Below are 17089 nucleotides of genomic sequence, written 5' to 3' on the forward strand. Positions count from 1 at the left end.
TCAATCAATCAAACCCTTATTCATATATAGTATAAAACTTATGCACAAAGGGTTTATATTTAGACTATACCATAAACTAATATACGTGCCTTCTGATACGTGAGCGAATTCGTAACATCTTGCGTCACCAGACGTTTAATATCTGTAAGCATGCGGGCCATTTATGTGTGTGTGTGTGTATGTATATATATATGTGTATGTATATATATCTCGTAAGGAATCTTCGATACTTTGCATTTTTCCAATTTCCATTTCATCAATCAAACTCTTCCCTTTTTCCTCCATCCTCTTCTTCCTAGAACCTCGCCCGCGAGACCCCAAAACCAAAAGTCTTTGTCCGTACATTATATATAAGTAACCCTAGGGCAAAACTAGGTCATCACAATTCACGCTCACTTTTTGTACACATTTTTCTGAACTCGACGGTTGAAACTGTTTGATATATAACTTCTGGAAATCCGTCGAGGATCTTATCTTCTCTGTAATTCGTTTTAAGTTTCGAAAGGCGATGGACGTGCTAGGTGTGAACGTGAAGAGCCCGAAGCAAAGCAAGAGAAGCAGATCAAAGGGTGGTGTCAAAGTTGTCTACATATCAAGCCCTATGAAAGTTAACACCAGTGCCTCTGAGTTTAGGGCACTTGTCCAGGAGCTCACCGGAAGACACTCCGATGCAGAACGTTTTATGGAAACAAATAACAATGGCCAGCATCATCAACAAAATGTTCATGAGGATTCTCATGAGCAGCAGTTGAAGGTTGTGGATGATTACGTGCTGCTGCCTCAGCTTCCTTTCCCGAATTCCTTTTATGAGTTTCCGAATTGCGCTTCGGATTCTTTGTTTGAACCATTTTCTGGGCAGTTTGAGCTGGATGTGCTCAGAAGCTATGATCAAATTTAAATTTTATAGTTACTAATAGATCTCTCTGTAATTATCTTTTCTTTTCTTTTTTTTATCGATTAATGCTATAGTAATATATAAGGGACTTCTTCCACGAATTCAGTGCAGTTTTCAGTTTTCAATATAAACTTGAGTGAGAAGTGTTAATGTTAGTTGCACATTAGGCGTGTGCTGATCGTCTTTTTTTATCAATGTTGAGTCTGCATTAGATTAATGATCAGAATTATCTCATGCATGTGTGGGCGACTGACTATAATATTTACCTTAGTTTTGATTTGGCCATGGGAGAAATGACTGTACCTTTTTGGACAAAAGAAAGAAAAACAACGTACCAATTTGAATAAGATACGCTAGTCTCTTGCCCCACAAGGTGTTTTCAAATTAAATTGTAGGCAATGTTTCACGCTCTTTGAAGGAAGTGTACATAATCGATTGGGTCTATCACAATCGTCCTCTTATATCGAATATGCCACTATAGTGATATTGCAAACTGACAATAATGTACTATTTTAAGATACATCACAATAGCGTACCTGATATAGTCACATCCTCAAGAGGATAGTTGTGATAGACTCGATCATTTGCATCTATGTTTGTTACAACAAAGATTGGTTAAATGTTTACACTTCTTTTCAAGCCTAAAACATTGCCGGTGACTATACCATTCAAGTACGTGGTCGGATTTGTAGGGCTGCCGAATAAAAAGTTGCCACATTGTCACAATTGGGGCTGGATTAACCAAAAGGCAAGGTGTGTGTGTTTGTGAGGGAGAGAGGGGTCAGAGAAAAGGCCTGTTGCCCTACTCAAGTTTTCCCTCGCAATTAGTGCAGTTGGATTTAAATTTTGACATTGGAAGAGTGTTCCCTTCGAAATATGTCTGAACAATGCAGGTACATGTACATCCATGACTTGAGCACTCTGTATCTACGAGGACAATTATCTGAGTCTAACATCTTGTTTGAAAGAGTTTTTAAAATGACTTAAAGCACTTTTGAAAGAAGTACGTTTTTGGAAGAAGCACCAGATATGTGCTTCTTGTAGAAAGCACGTCAAATGCTTTTTAGAATCCACTTGGATTTTTCTTAATGATTGGTTTCACAAACATTTATCAAAAATGCTTTCAGTCATTTTAAAAACACTTACAAACAAACCCTAAGATGATTTAAGAATACGGCTCATCTCTAGTTCATTACTTTAAATTCAATAAGCTTGGAAACCAATATGCAAATATACGTACACATGTCTTCTTCATATATGTATTAGGATACCAGTATATACAAGCCAGGTCGAACAGGGTCGTCCAAGCATCCAACAAACTACCTAAAACAAAACAAAACAAAACAGCCTATGTTAGAGTTCAGTTCCTATGCTGCTCACCGACATTTCACAAATCATAAGGAGTCGTTCATCCTTCAATCATGATGTAAAATCATTCTATTGTACAAAACTTTATAATCCGAGCTGTTTTTTCCGTCATCATCTAAAGATCATCATTAAAGGAGTTCATTAAATTTGGAGACGGTTTAATCATCCATATGTTTCTCAGGTTGCAATTGCACCAACTGAACAGCTCAAACCTGGTCGTGTAAATGGCCAAAGAAGAAAAATAAAGAGTGGAAATGAACGCCAGTATATCTCTCCCTTCAGGCCGAATGCAGAAACCTTCTGTCCAAGTGCTCTGTGCCTACAAGATCAACATGTAGTAAATATAAATTCTAATATGCATCAAATTTAGCAGAAGCTATATAAAAAACTCCAGATGATGGCATCAACGTCTATGATCAGCTTCAGTTTCAGTCAGTACATACTTGATTTCCTTGTGCAATGCAACAGTCTGAAGAGTTGCGATGTTGTTCCCTTCCCTCGATTATGCAATAGAAATCATTTCCGGACACATTGAGTACTTAAGGTAGAACGGGCACCGTCATTGGTATCAGACCACAGCACATAGAAATTGGTTCACTTAACTACGCAGATGGCAATTGCCAAATGAACCTGCACTATAACTCTAATGAATCTGCAGTACAGATTTTGTGAAAGCTTCATTTTCATTTTTAAATAACACAAGCATTACGGAAATCGCACCCTCAATCCTTAATTCCTTATGGTCTGACGATTCACAAATAAGCTTAACACAAGCAAATCACAATGATACAGTGAAGGAATACAGGGCATGCCATCGTATTTATATCTCTAGTATTTGACTACATGCAAAATGTAAAAGCTACTGGTACAAGTCAGAGTTAGGTTTGTTGATACCTGGGGAATCCAATCACCAAGCAAAAGCACTACATATATTTAGGGAGTGAAAGCCATTGACATCTTTTTTTTTTTTTTTTTTTTTTTTTTTTTTTGGAAAACCTCGACGGTACGAGGGTAATTTTATTGATAACAAAAAAACAAGGTACACCTAGAAAATGCACAAGGTATGAACCCCGATAAACAGGGTATGTTGCACATTTCTACAAAACAATATTCAAGGAAAATTAAATTCAGGAGCCACAAACAGCAAGAGAGTTTTATGACACCACGAAGAGGATGCCAACTCAAGCAGGTCTTTCATATAAAAGCACATATATGTATAACCCAAAGCAGTTAGGCTATGGAGTAGAAGAATGAAGAAATTTTGAGCAACATGTTGGACAAATGAAACTTTCTAAGGACACATTTTCTGACTTACAATCATACAGGGGCTAAAACTAACAGGGGTGATGTCGCTTCAACATATCAAAATCATAGAAGCTGGACTTCAACTTCTTCTGACCTACGAACATCATACATCCTGGAGTTCAACTTCTTTTGACCTACGAACATCATACATCCTTGAGTTCAACTTTTCCTTGATACACACTCAATAACTGAGGTACTTCATCTATATATCTGGCCACAAACCTCTCCAAGAAGCCTTTCTCCGCAGGGCTCAACAGAGAACACAAACTAACATTTTGGACATCCTTTAGCAATCCTTTCGCCAACAAAACTTTAACAACCGAACACCTAGGGATAATTCTCTTTTCCAAACTGTAACAAAGGACTATTGGGTATTTGGCAATTGTAGTTGACGACCATCCCATCTTGTTCACTAAAAAATCCATTACTTGCATTATTTTCTCCTCCGACGTAATCATACACTGCGGGTTCTTCCTGAAAGCAGTGAGAGCGTCATCCTCTGACCAACCCCAATTCTTATAAACTTCTTGATTTCGATTGCATCTAACCTTACTCTTACCACACAATGCACGCATTGCCATCAGAAAAGTTACTTTTCCCAGGTCAAAACCCATTTTCTTAACCTCGTCCACAACTTGACAAAACTCTTTAGGCTTTAGCATTAAAGTGCATGGATAATAAGCTATCAACCGAGAAATGCAGAATTGGGACATACCTAATTCTCTCAAAATCCGAATTTTCGGCTCCACCTTCTTGGAGTGGCCTTCCACAAAGATCCACGAGCCGTGCTTCAACACAGATGCGACATTTTTCTCAGAAAGAAGACTCCTAAGGAAATTATAAGTGGGTAAAATCCGATTTTCCAAGCTTGTGGTCAAAAGCTGCGGCATGTATGACAGAGTTATTGCAAGGTCCTGCCTTGAAACTCCAATAGACCTGAAAAACTCAAGCTTCGGCAAAAGGGTTTCCTCAGGATCCAATTGAAGAACTTCTGAGCGATTCCTGACGATGTTTGTAATCTGGGTTTCAGAGAGTCCATGGTTTCTGAGAATGGCCAGAACGGCGTCTGCTCTTTCCGGCGATCGTAGCTTCACTCTCTTGGATGCTGAAATTGCATTTTTTGGTGACACCCCACATGAGTTTATGAGGTAATTAACTGAGAATTTGGGTTGGATTTCTGAGGTGAAATGTCTGCAGAGTAGCAGATTTTGAGGAGGAAAAAGTGAGGGTTGGGGATCTCCAGAGACAAACCGTTGAGTTGTGGAAGCAACTATACAAGAAGACTGCGAATAACCAAATCTCAGGGACTTCAGTTTGTAGAGTGCAGCCATTTGGGGGGCCGATGATTGATCAATTTCAATTGGAAAAAGCCCCAAAACCCTAGTGGGTGGAACTACGGCTGGATAAATTATAAAGGGTGCTATCACACACCCTATTTTACTCCTCACACCCTTGATAATTTCTGTCCGTTGATCTTCTTCAATTCATCCGATCCGACAGCCGAACGTTAAAAAAGTATGTGAGAAGTAAAATGAGGTGTGTGGATATCACACCCCATTATAAAAGGGTAAATTACATTTTCATACTTTAGGTTTGGGGCCTATTTCAATTCCTTACAACATTTTCAGAACATTTCACTTTCATACCTTAAATATTATTTTATTTCAAAATAATACATCAGTTACATTTTCCATCCATGGATCCGTTAAGTGCTGACGTAGCTACCACACATATGCCACGTGGCTGTCAAATATGTGCTACGTGGCAAAAATAATATTTTTTTAAAAAACCTGAATTTTCAAAAAAAACAAAAAAAAAAACCCATCGCCGACCCACCCTCTTCTCCCATCCATCATCACCCACCCCAAAATCCCACCCAAGCCACCCCTCTCTCCCATCCCCCATCACCCCTCCCAAAAATCCCCCATCACCCACCCTAAAAAATCTCACTCAAGATTAGGTGGATCTACCACAAAACCAGTCCAAAAATCATCTCAAACTCAAAAATCCCAAGATGAATCTACCACAAAACCACCCGAGATTAGGTGTGATTTGGGGTCTCTGTGCAAGGGAGGTGGGTCGCGGGGGCGCCGGCGGGGGCCGGGGGGGAAGGGATAATGGGTTTTTTTTTTTTGTTGAGAAAATTCAAGTTTTTTTTAAAAAAAATTGCCACGTGGCACACATTTGTAGCCACGTTAGCACTTAATGGATTCATGGATGGAAAATGTAACGGATGTATTATTTTGAAATAAAACAGTACTTAAGGTATGAAAGTGTAATTTACCCATTATAGAAAAACTGAAACCGACCCTTTCCACTCCCAAATATATTATAAAGATTTCCTTAATACTCATGTAAAATATTTCGAGAAGATAAAAAATTTGTATTGTTTATAAAAAAAGTAGATTAACACTCATGGTTTTCAGACAGTTTTGCAAATTCGTACATTTATTATCATTCAATCTATTTATTTTCAACTTTGCTTCACAGTGAAGTTTTGAAAATTAAGGTGAGACTTTCCTTTGAGATTCTTATGTGAAACCCCATTTGACAATGTTCTGGGCCTCCCTACTATATTTCTTACTAATTTGTTAGTTTTCCAATTAAATATTCTACTAAATATACATTTGTAGCTCAATAATTTGAATTTTTGCGAAAATAAAAAGTTATCCATGTTTTAAATCTCACTAATGCTTAACAAAATATTTTGTAAATTTTTTTTTTTTAATTTTGTCAAAAAACATGGGTGTTAGGCAAACTCGACGCACGCAAAACAAGGCAAACTCAACTCATGTAGAACGAGGCAAACCATAACACTCAAAACAAGGAGGCTTCGCTCACAGAAAACTACTGACATGCAACACGAGGCGAGACACTTCGCATAAATCAAGGCTAGCTTGCACCCAGAAAACTAGGCTGGCCCTGTGCACTCCAAAACGACGCAGGTTCCATGGATGCAAAAAATGACGGGCTTCTGGCACGTAAAACAATGCGAACACCTCACAAGGAGAACAAGGTGAACCCAAGCACACAAGATGAGGTGCTCTTTGTGTAACGACCCATCCCAATTATTACGAATTTTATAATTTTAAAATGTGAAATTACGAAAATGCCCTTCGAGGCAAATACGTTGACTTTTGTTGACCGCCTTGTCGTGTCACGCAAATGGAATGTAATTTGGAGTTATAACAAAGAAATTATAAACGAACAAAATTGATGGCATAATGGTCATTTGACCATAAATCTATACGGTTCCAAATTTTGTTGGAGCATTTATCTGGTGCCACGTGTGTGGCTGAGATGGAAATAATATGAGAGAAAGGTGGGAGGAAGCGGCCCAATCGGGGAAAAGATGAGGATAATGAACCAATGGGAGAGGAAAGAAATGAGGGAAGGGAGGAATCAGGCAACCCGGACCTCCCTTCAACCCTAGTGACCCGACCCGACAGAATTCATGGTTCCCGATGCTTTCTCCGACCAAATTCCGGCAAATTACGCCGCGACACCACCTAGAACCAACTCCACGACCTTCCCTCTACCTATTACACCCCAAAATTAAATATATTTGGCCTTGATTCTGTGAAACCCGCACAGTGGGTGCGACGGGTTCAAGGGCGGCGATCTGTCGTTTTTGAATGTGTTGTGGTTGACCACCACCTTGGTTCAACTCATCTTGAGGCCAGGAACAAACCCCTAAACCATTTTGGGGGCGGCGAAGCGATGGAATAGACGAATTGAAGCTCACCCTGAGTTTTCCGATGAATTGAGGGTGATTTGAGATATTTCCCGGCCGAATTGGACTTTGGCCCAGGTATGAAAGTTATTCCTCTAATTGAGATCTTTATTCTTGTAAAATTTGGGAATTTTTTGAGTTGTTGAATTTTCCGGTGAGTTTGGGCTGTTGGCCACCGCATGCGGCGGCGTGCGGGGGGAAACCCAAGGTCCCTCCTTCGGTTTTTTGATGTGCAAAATCCGAATCCGCCGTCCGTTTTCCCAAATTCTAACGTTTTTGTAGAGTTTTATTAAATGGTCCCTAATTGCGTTTAGGTGCATCGGTTAGAAGGTGACACCATCTTTCCTTGTTCGAGCAGCTCTCGGGTAACAAAATATTTGTGAGTGGACCGCTTCTAAACTTGCATGTTTTTTTTTTTATAAAATATTAGACTTGCATTCACGAAAAGCATGATTTTACGCTTTATGCATTATTCATGATTTATTCAAAGAACCTTTATTTAATATTTATGATTTATTGAATTTATGTTTTATGAAAGGTTATGACTCATTAGATTTTCGTATATGAAATGCTATGGATTACAAATATGATATTCTACGGATTTGTGAATCTATGAATTATCATGGACTTATGAAATGAGCTTTTGAGCTCTGGATTTAATATGAGATTTGAGTTATGTTTTTTGTACTTACCTACTGGGTTATCATACGGCATATACACACAACACAGGTATGACGTCTATGGCCATAAGACATAGTGGATGAGTAGTGAGATATATATACCTCCAGCTTCACCGTCGAAAGTGGTGTCAGACAGTTTCACTAGCCACGGCTAGTGTCAGTGTGTATGTATGCTATTTTATTCAGCTTCACCTTCGAGTGATGGACAAGTACTACCTTCGGGCGACTATGATATCCCTAGTTGAGTACCTCACTAAGGTTATTTACAGATGTTTTATGGATTTGCCTTCGGGCATCTGTATTCATTTCTGAGCACGGTTTTCTACGTACTGATTTTAAAAACGTTTTCATGGCATCTAGGGTTTTCAGAAAAACTTATTATGTAGTATTATATATGTTTTCAAAACAGGAGGTTAGTATGTTCATAAATAAAATGGTTTTCTTATTATTAGTATTATTATTATAAACTTTGGTCCACTCACCTTTTTTGTTTTTGTGCCCCCTCAGGAGTTAGAATCAAGGAACATGATCCCGGCGTCAAGACATATCCGCTCAGACATCTTTGAGTCTCCTTTGTGTAGGACACATTCCTCGGTTCGTGCATTTCTATGATAATTCTTTCACTTTATTCTTGGCTAGTTGTATGCTCTGAACACGTTCCTGCACTGGTATTTCTCTTTCTAATTACATATTTTATATGTGCGCATGTTTTTAATGGCTTCGTCACCCTTGGGTGTCGACCAGCACGTGCCTACCATGATATTTGGGGATATCGGGATTAGGGCGTGTCAGTTTGGTATCAGAGCATACTTAGGATCTTCTCCTACTTTAGTAATGTGTCGGCCTTGATATCTTTTGGATGTCACAGCTTATGTTTGTTGACGTCTTTCGGCACAGTAGTGCAATCCTCATTCTACTTGAATAGTCACACCTTATTGAAGAATAAGAAATTCATATTGGCATTGTGCCTCAAGTTTGATGTAATAGGTTATGAATGACTTTGAACATCGAACCGCTACTCTGTGACATGCATTCCCTAGGAATGGCGAGCAGAGTCGGTTTTGCTTAAAGTGACGTGAATTTGAGGAAACTTAGTGGAAGGATGTCTAGTTTGACCAGTTGAGGATCGAATGCGACAATGGTCATCTGCGACATGCGTGAAAGACTAATTAACAAAACAAAATTTGCTATTTTTTGTTTAAGCCTCACCTAAAAGTGATTTTAACATGTCTAATTTGAAAAGAAATTAAAAAATATACACTAAATATACATTTTAACATCTCTATAATTTTTCACTTTTTTTTTTTTTTACTTTTTAGCTTAAATATTCTACTAAATATACACTTGTTACTCAATAAATCGTAAATCCACTTCCAAATACATTATAAAGGTTTCCTAAAAGCTCACGGAAAATATTTCGAGAATATAAAAAAAAATTGCAATTTTTTTACATAAAACATGGATTAACACTCACGGTTTTCTATTGGTTTTGCAAATTCGTACATAAACCACATTTCAATCTATTTATTTTCAACTTCGCCTCACTGTGAAGTTTTAAAAATTAAGGTGAGACTTTCCATTTAGATTCTTGTGTCAAACCCCATTTGACAATGTTCTAGGCCTCCCTACTATATTTCTCACTAATTTTTTAGTTTTCTACTTAAATATTCTACTAAATATACATTTGTAACTCAATAAACCGTAAAACTGCTTCCAAATTCCTTAAAAAGTTTAATTTCATGCTCAGAAAAAATATTTTGCGAAAATAAAAAATTTGCATTTTTGTCAAAAAACATAGGTGTTAGGCGAGCTCGACAGATACAAAACAAGGCGGACTCAGCTCATGTAGAATGAGGCGAACTGCGGCACACAAAATAACGGGCTCCACTCACAAAAATGTTTGGCACACAAAACGACGCGAGCTTTGTGCACAGTAAACGAGGCGAGATACGTCGCACAAATCAAGGCCAGTCCTGCGCACGAAAAATGAGATTGCCCTTGTGCATGCCAAAACGACACAGACTTTGACCCCTCACATACAAAATGAGGCAAATCCAGGCACACAAGGCGAGGTGGGCTCATGCACGTAGAACGAGACGAACTCCCAGGTGCTCAAAAAACGAGACGACTCCACGCATGAAAAAAAATATGTTTTAAAGAACATGAATTGATAGTTTGTTGTAGTGTTAAGAGAAACAAAAGAACAATTAACAAAAATTTACAAAATTGATTCAAATTCTTGGGGTGCCAGAACGTCACACGTGACTCTGGCTACCACAAAGTCACGAGTGACTTCTAGCACCCGCAAGAATTTCAATCATTTTTGCACATTTTTGTCAGTTTTTCTTTTATTTCTCTTATCACTACAGAAAACTATCATATTCATGGTCTTCAAAATATATTTATCCATGCAAAATCTATTATAGTTGTTATTTAAACACTTGTAATCAACGATTTAAAACCTAAATTTAAAGATATTTGATCCTTTTTTTTATTTAAATCTAAACTGCATAATAATATAACCCTCGTTATATATACATCATTTATCTAGGTATTTTAAAATTGTATTATATGAGTCTATCACTTTATAATAATTGTTTTGAGAAATTAGTGTATTACCATATATTTGTTTGATGAATGATATGTATACAGGCTGAAAAGCATATCACGCGTCGATTATCTCACCTCAATATTCTCAATTTGCTCGACTACTGCAAGGAGGAAAGTTTTATTTTCCTTGTTTACCCCCTTTGTTCAGAACAGAGGTTCGAAAGACTACTTAATACAATTTTAAAATAGCTAGATAAGAATGTATATAATGTTGTAAAATCGACTGTGAGTGCAGTGGAATAAATGAAACAAGACACAAAATTTACGAGGTTCCTCTACAGTGAGTGTGACTGGAGTACGTCCTCGGGGCAGCAGTGGTGCTTTCATTATAATTTGAAATAATAGGAGTACAAAAATAACTCTCTCTATTATTTCCTCTCATCTTCCTCTATTTTCTCTCTTCCTCTTCCTTCTCTCTCTTCCTCTTCCTTCCTTCCTCTCTTTCTTTCTTTCTTTTCATTCCCATCTTTCCCATGAACTCGCCTCACTTCATCTCCTTTTCTTCCTTTATATAAACAAAAGAAAGCACTATTCACTTTACAAATTTTCCACAAATGAATAGTGAAAATACTGTGCATAAGTAGTAACAAGCTATTCATGTGGACCATCCACATAATATTTACAACACTCCCCCTTGGATGGCCACAAGTCTTCGATTGACTCGTTAAAATCTTGATCTGTCTTGGATGCTCCCTCTGATGAATATCTCCCCCTGATTTCAAATCATTTAGGTTGATCGTTGATCGTTCTGCTTTAGTCTCTTAGTAAGAAGAGTTGCTGAAAGAGTTGCTTTACTTGTTGTTAACTTTCCACAGGCTTTTTCTTGAACTGGGTTGTAGGACTTTCTGCTAGACTAGCATCGAAGATCTGAATTTACTCCTTTTATCTGGAGCGGAATTTGATTCAAAAGTGGTGGACACTTGATCTTGAATCGGACTTATGATTTTTTCAAAGACTTCGAGGCTTGATCTTGAATGAAATTGTACCGTTAAGAGTTTCATGTGGCAAGTGATCTTCGGTTTTGTCGGGGATGAATCAGCACGTGTTTGTTGTGCTTGTCTCCACATGCTTCAATGTATCATTTTCACTTGTCTTACTTGCTCCTCTTGCTTAAGTGGTATTTTCCCTGTTTGTCCCCTACATGTGTGGCATCTTCTCTTGTAGGATTTGTCCCCTGATGCAGGAGAGGAATGCAAACCTTTGCATTTGAATGGTTCATCACTTATTGGTGACTGGAGACCCAGCTCCAACCGTTGAATATGACTACTCGAGAGCAATACTAAGTAAGCAATAAGGAAAGGTTCCAGGCAGTCGGTTCCTTACCGGGAGTTTGAGTGGAGGTTCCGACATATTGCTTTCTTGATCCTTGTCTTTGCAGGCAAGAACAAGGACAAAGGAAAAGACAGGGAGATTGCATGATATGAGATAATCTTGCTCTGGTCCCTGAAGATATGTGATAATCTTGCTCTGGTGTGACATGTTTGAAGAGGTATTCTCGGATAGGAAGAAAACTGAGTATTTCGAGATGCTATGTTGAAGATGCATTCTCGGAGATGAGGAAGAGTTAGGTACTCTTGCAGTGTTGCGGGTCTGCCTTGTTATGGAAAACAGAGGTCGACATATATAGAGATTTCTCAATAGCAAGTGGTGGTGCTGTGCTTTTACTCTTGTCAGCAACTATGGTGTAAATAGAACAGTAAGATTTACGCGTTTTCAACTTTGTCAGAGATCTTTGACAAAGTTGCACGCGATATCTGAAAAGCTGAGATTACGTCTGAAAAATGCCAAGGAATTTTATTCAGGAAAATCTGGCTTTTGAAATTCGGAGAGCGGTGCCTCTTCGATCTTTGAATAAGTGGCTCTGCTGCCTCTTCTTTTATAGAGACATCAATTGTGTTCAAGAGTATGCTCAGAAAGTTGCTGCCTGTAGAAATTTCCTCTATCTTGCACTTCTGAAATTTTATTTGACCTCTGTTTTTCCTTCACCATTTCTGAAAAATGACTTGCCCATCTAACATTTGCTTAGATTTGAGTCTTAGGAGTGATACAGACGAGCAGCGTCATGATAATATATGGCGCCCGTCCTTCTTATCTTCTAATGGTCCTCTTACGGTTGGGGACTCTGTGATGAAGAATAACATAACCGCTACTGTGGTAGCTAGGAATCTTCTCACTCCAAGGGATAACAAGATCCTTTCAAAACGGTATGAAGAGTCGGCCGTTCAAGACTCCTTGACTCTCAGTGTTCAGTATGCTGGCTCTGTTTCCAATAAGGGCCAACGCCTACTTGCTCAAACACGCCAAGTTGAATCATTGATGGCGGAGGTGGCAAGTCTTAAACAAGAGATCGGAGAGCTCAAGCACGATAATAGGGTGTTACACGTGCTTGCAAATAGTTACTCTACGAGCATGACAAGAAAGCTCGACCAACTGCAGGAATCTGAAAGTCGAATTCAAAGTGATCACCAGAGGTTTGTTGCTAGATTCCGAAAACAACTGATGCCTTCCCCTTCTGGTGTTTTGCTAAGTACTGGGGTGCCACATGATCAATCTCCAATGCCTCCCCCTTCTGGGGGTACTTCCGAGTACTGAGGCTTCACATGAGCAACCTTTGTGAAGGCTCCATCATGTTTGTTTGTTTTAACTCATGTGTATGTACATATCTGTAATTTCTTGGAGATATTAATAAATAAGCTTTATTTCATTCAATGTATTGTGCCAAATACAATAAAGCATATACTTCACTAAGATGTGGTACTTCTGGACCAAGTATTAATTTATCTTTACCCTCACGAAGATAAATGATTATTCTTAGTGTCTTCATCATATGAGTATTCAACTCATAATCTTCAATCCATATGGTTCTTTTAATATCATAAATATCATGGATAAGATTCGTGTTGGTAGATTGTTCAATCTGCAGCTCGAGACAATAATTCCTTCAACACTTTATAATTTTTCTAGACTCTTCAGGAGTCCCAATTTAATATCATCAACTCTTCAAGAGTTCTAATTTAATGTCATTGACTCTTGCAAGAGATTTTAGTATGTTGTAACAATATCATAATGATAGTACTCACTAAGGCAATTTATATCATCCATTGATATTGAGTATATATTTTATGCTTTACCTTTCAGGGGCTTACTTCAAGCAATTTGAATCCTTCAAGGATTTTCTACACTTCATGACACATTTTCCTTTGGAATTTATACAAAGCAATTTGCTCCCATGTATACTTGAGGGATTTACTTATGGAGATATGATGTGGGCGACTCACAACCTTTCGTATATAATTCTCCATTTATATGAACTCGTTTACAAGAGTATAATTTCAGGTTTCAATTAGTAACCTTGTGTCATATTATGTGAGTGTATTACAAATGCCGATATGTAACCTCCTTGGTTCAACATCTTTTGGCTATTTGTATTGTATTCAAATATATATAGGTTTATTTGTCCACGTTCTTACAAAATTGTAATGGAATTGCCTTTCTCCATTTTGGCCAATAATTTTTCTTTTGTCGACGAACAAAAGAACGTGACTCAATATTAACACAGCTCATTGATGAATTTAGTAGCTACTTGTAAAAACCAAAATTACCATTGGTTATCATCAATCCGTGATCCCATATTCTTATGTGCATGCGCATGCATAAAAACTTTTCATTTCTTTGGATATCCATTGCCTCTTCAAGGGCATGACGCTATCTCTTCCAGGATAGTCATAATTTAGAGAATGTGAATCATAACCTCCTCTTGAGCATTATAGAGCTTGGATTTTAATCTCCACTTCCGGGAGTTGAGTCTTTGGAACCTATACGTCTATCATGCTACATGCATGAGACATCAATATTCCTATGTCTGTGGATTGTCCTATCTGGGACGTGTATCCATGCGGCGACTGTCATGCTTCTGGCATGCAACAGTTATGCTTCGGGAATGCAATAGTTCAGTAGTGCCATATTATTCTTCTTTCGAATAACTGAACCTTTTGAGTCTAAAAATCTGCCACGCTTCAGGCGTGCAATAGATAAATCATTTACTGTCTCATTATTTTGTCCAACAGGGACATCAATTCTTGTAGGCACATTTGCAGTAAGTATATGTGATTTCATCACTTTCGTTGCATCATTCAATTATTTCAATTTCATTTTCTCATTGTTTGTTTCGTGAATCAAAATAAGACAAATTATCTTCGTTCTTCTGGAACGGTCGTTTCTCATCATTCTTCTGAAATGATATTTTCACATCGTTCTTCTGGAACGATGTTATTTTCTCCCCTAATGGCGGGAAAACTGTCTTATCAAAATCATAGTCCGTAAATCATGCGGTAGACATATCCCCAGTCAAGGGTTCCAAATATTGAATGATAGATAGTGTTCAACATCAATGCCCAATCAGCGATGATGTCTCATTTCAGTACGTTGTGGCAGTGTAATAGGCACATAGATAACACAACCAAAAACTCGTAGATGTATAATGCTTGGCTGGTTCCCAAACACGAGTTGTACGAAGAAGTATTGATGGTTGGTAATATGTCTCAACCGAATTAATAATGCATCATGTAAAGTTTACATGTTCCCATGTAGAAAATTGGCAATTTCGTTTTCATGAGCAGAGCGTTGGTAATTAATTTCACCCACTTAATAAATGCTTCTACTAAACCATTTTGAGTATGGACATGAGGAACTTCTGGTCATTGTTTAATAGTCTGTGAACTAAGACTCTTATGTCCTTTATTATAGTTAAGTTGAGGCACTGCGGTACTTTAAACTTACGGTACTCATCAAGGAATTTCATGTCCTGATCTTCAGGATCAAATGACTTCATGCCTGATCTTTTTGTATGATGGAACTTCGGGTCCAATCATTTTATATGATGAGGATCAAGAAACTGCAGGTTCTGATCTGATCAAGGAACTTTGGATCTTATATATACTCATTGTAACAAAAGATAAGTACAATAAATAAATTAAAGCAATAAGCGGTAATTCCAGCCATAGTAAATAAATTGAACAATAAATAAATTAAAGCTTGTGACAAGGGTTTTAATTCAGCATCATTCACATAAATCAAAACTTAAAGCAGTAGGCGGTAAAACCGTCCATGATAAATAAATTGCTTTAAAGTAAATAGAACTTGTGACATGGGCTTTAAACCAACACCATGCACATAAATAAATATATACATATTTTCTTCTTTCTTTTCAGATGGTGTAACACCATCCAAAAACCTTTACCTTTATTATTATTTTTCTTATTCATTCACATGCTACAACATTCCAACAACTTTTGTTTTTATTTCTTTTATTTTACATGGTGCAACGCACCTTTCTAAATCATTGGCCCCATTTCCCTTTTTCTTTGTCTATCTCTACCAGTCTCGAAACCCAGTACCAGCTGGGTTGTTGTGGGGGTTACACAAAACCAATTCAATCCAAAAAGGCTACCAGAGACTGGCGTTGTTCTTGCATGGCCCAAAGAACATGGCATCGCAAAGCAAGAACCTCTCCATAGAGACATAGATGACAGTGAGGTTGACGAAGGCATAAGAGATGGAGGCCTATGTGGAGTCAGTCATGCCATCACCATCTCAGACAACTGAGGATTCATGGAGGTTCTCGAGATCCATTGAGAACGACACGATCTGGGTTTCCAAGTCTAATGAGATTCTTCTGGATCTCTGGAAACCAGTTGTCAGGTACGAGTTTTCTTATCTCGTGACGACTTCGGGTCGTTGGAAATTTCAATTCGCACCGGAATTCGGTGGGGCGCTTCTGGCGCGGTGGGAGAAACGAAAAATGGACATACCTTTGCTTGTTTTGCTGCACCTTTGTTTGTCTGTAAGATCTCTCCATCTTTCTTGTCCACGAGAGAAAAATAGATTGCAGGTCTAGCAGGGATAAGGATTAGCACATCAATAGTTAGAGTGATAAAAGAAAAAGTGATAAAAGAAAGGTTGATGGATTTTTGTGACAAGATGATCTTCCCTGTTCGACATGTCTGGCTTGCCGTCTCTACTCTGTGAGATTTTAGCTGACCGAGGTGAGAGGTAGATAATACTTCACCAGATTTATGATGTTGTGCTTTCCATTGACATGAGAGCTTTTCGTGTTGATAACGTGTTGTAAAATCGACTGTGTGTGCAATGGAATAAATGAAACAAGACACAAAATTTACGAGGTTCCTCTACAGTCAGTGTGACTGGAGTACGTCCTCGGGGTAGCAGTGGTGCTTTCATTATAATTTGAAATAATAGGAGTACAAAAATAACTCTCTCTATTATTTCCTCTCATCTTCCTCTATTTTCTCTCTTCCTCTTCCTTCTCTCTCTTCCTCTTCCTTCCTTCCTCTCTTTCTTTCTTTCTTTTCATTCCCATCTTTCCCGTGAACTCGCCTCACTTCATCTCCTCTTCTTCCTTTATATAAACAAAAAAAAGCACTATTCACTTTACAAATTTTCCACAAATGAATAGTGAAAATACTGTGCATAAATAGT

General features: G+C 38.1%; 2 protein-coding genes and 1 long non-coding RNA gene across 5 annotated transcripts; 1 reads left to right on the forward strand and 2 right to left on the reverse strand.

Annotated features, from left to right (window-relative positions):
- Positions 1–508: 508 nt before the first annotated feature.
- On the forward strand, positions 509–898 carry LOC126629031 (uncharacterized). Its single transcript, XM_050298924.1, has one exon. It carries the CDS (start codon positions 509–511, stop codon positions 896–898), a length of 390 nt encoding a protein of 129 aa, XP_050154881.1.
- Positions 899–2120: 1222 nt separating this feature from the next.
- Positions 2121–4976, reverse strand: LOC126628181 (transcription termination factor MTERF15, mitochondrial-like). Of its 3 annotated transcripts, XR_007625307.1 has the most exons (3): positions 4284–4976; positions 2707–2893; positions 2121–2582 (listed from the first exon to the last, which is right to left on the reverse strand). XR_007625307.1 is itself a non-coding variant. In XM_050297773.1 (2 exons), the coding sequence occupies exons 1-2, from the start codon at positions 4897–4899 to the stop codon at positions 2862–2864; spliced, it is 648 nt and encodes a 215-aa protein (XP_050153730.1). In that variant the 5' UTR covers positions 4900–4976; the 3' UTR covers positions 2121–2861. The 3 variants fall into 3 exon arrangements, 2 of the variants coding, with proteins under 2 accessions (XP_050153730.1, XP_050153729.1); XM_050297773.1 differs by having other exon boundaries at positions 2121–2893; XM_050297772.1 differs by lacking the exons at positions 2121–2582; positions 2707–2893 and having other exon boundaries at positions 3416–4973.
- A 10128-nt stretch (positions 4977–15104) lies between these two features.
- Positions 15105–16976, reverse strand: LOC126628191 (uncharacterized). The gene is made up of 2 exons (XR_007625311.1): positions 16402–16976; positions 15105–16273 (listed from the first exon to the last, which is right to left on the reverse strand). It is a non-coding gene; the product is annotated as an uncharacterized LOC126628191 (long non-coding RNA).
- Between the last annotated feature and the right edge of the window lie 113 nt (positions 16977–17089).

The sequence above is a fragment of the Malus sylvestris genome, chromosome 7, assembly GCF_916048215.2.
Source record: "Malus sylvestris chromosome 7, drMalSylv7.2, whole genome shotgun sequence".
In the NCBI taxonomy this organism is placed as follows: Eukaryota; Viridiplantae; Streptophyta; class Magnoliopsida; order Rosales; family Rosaceae; genus Malus; species Malus sylvestris.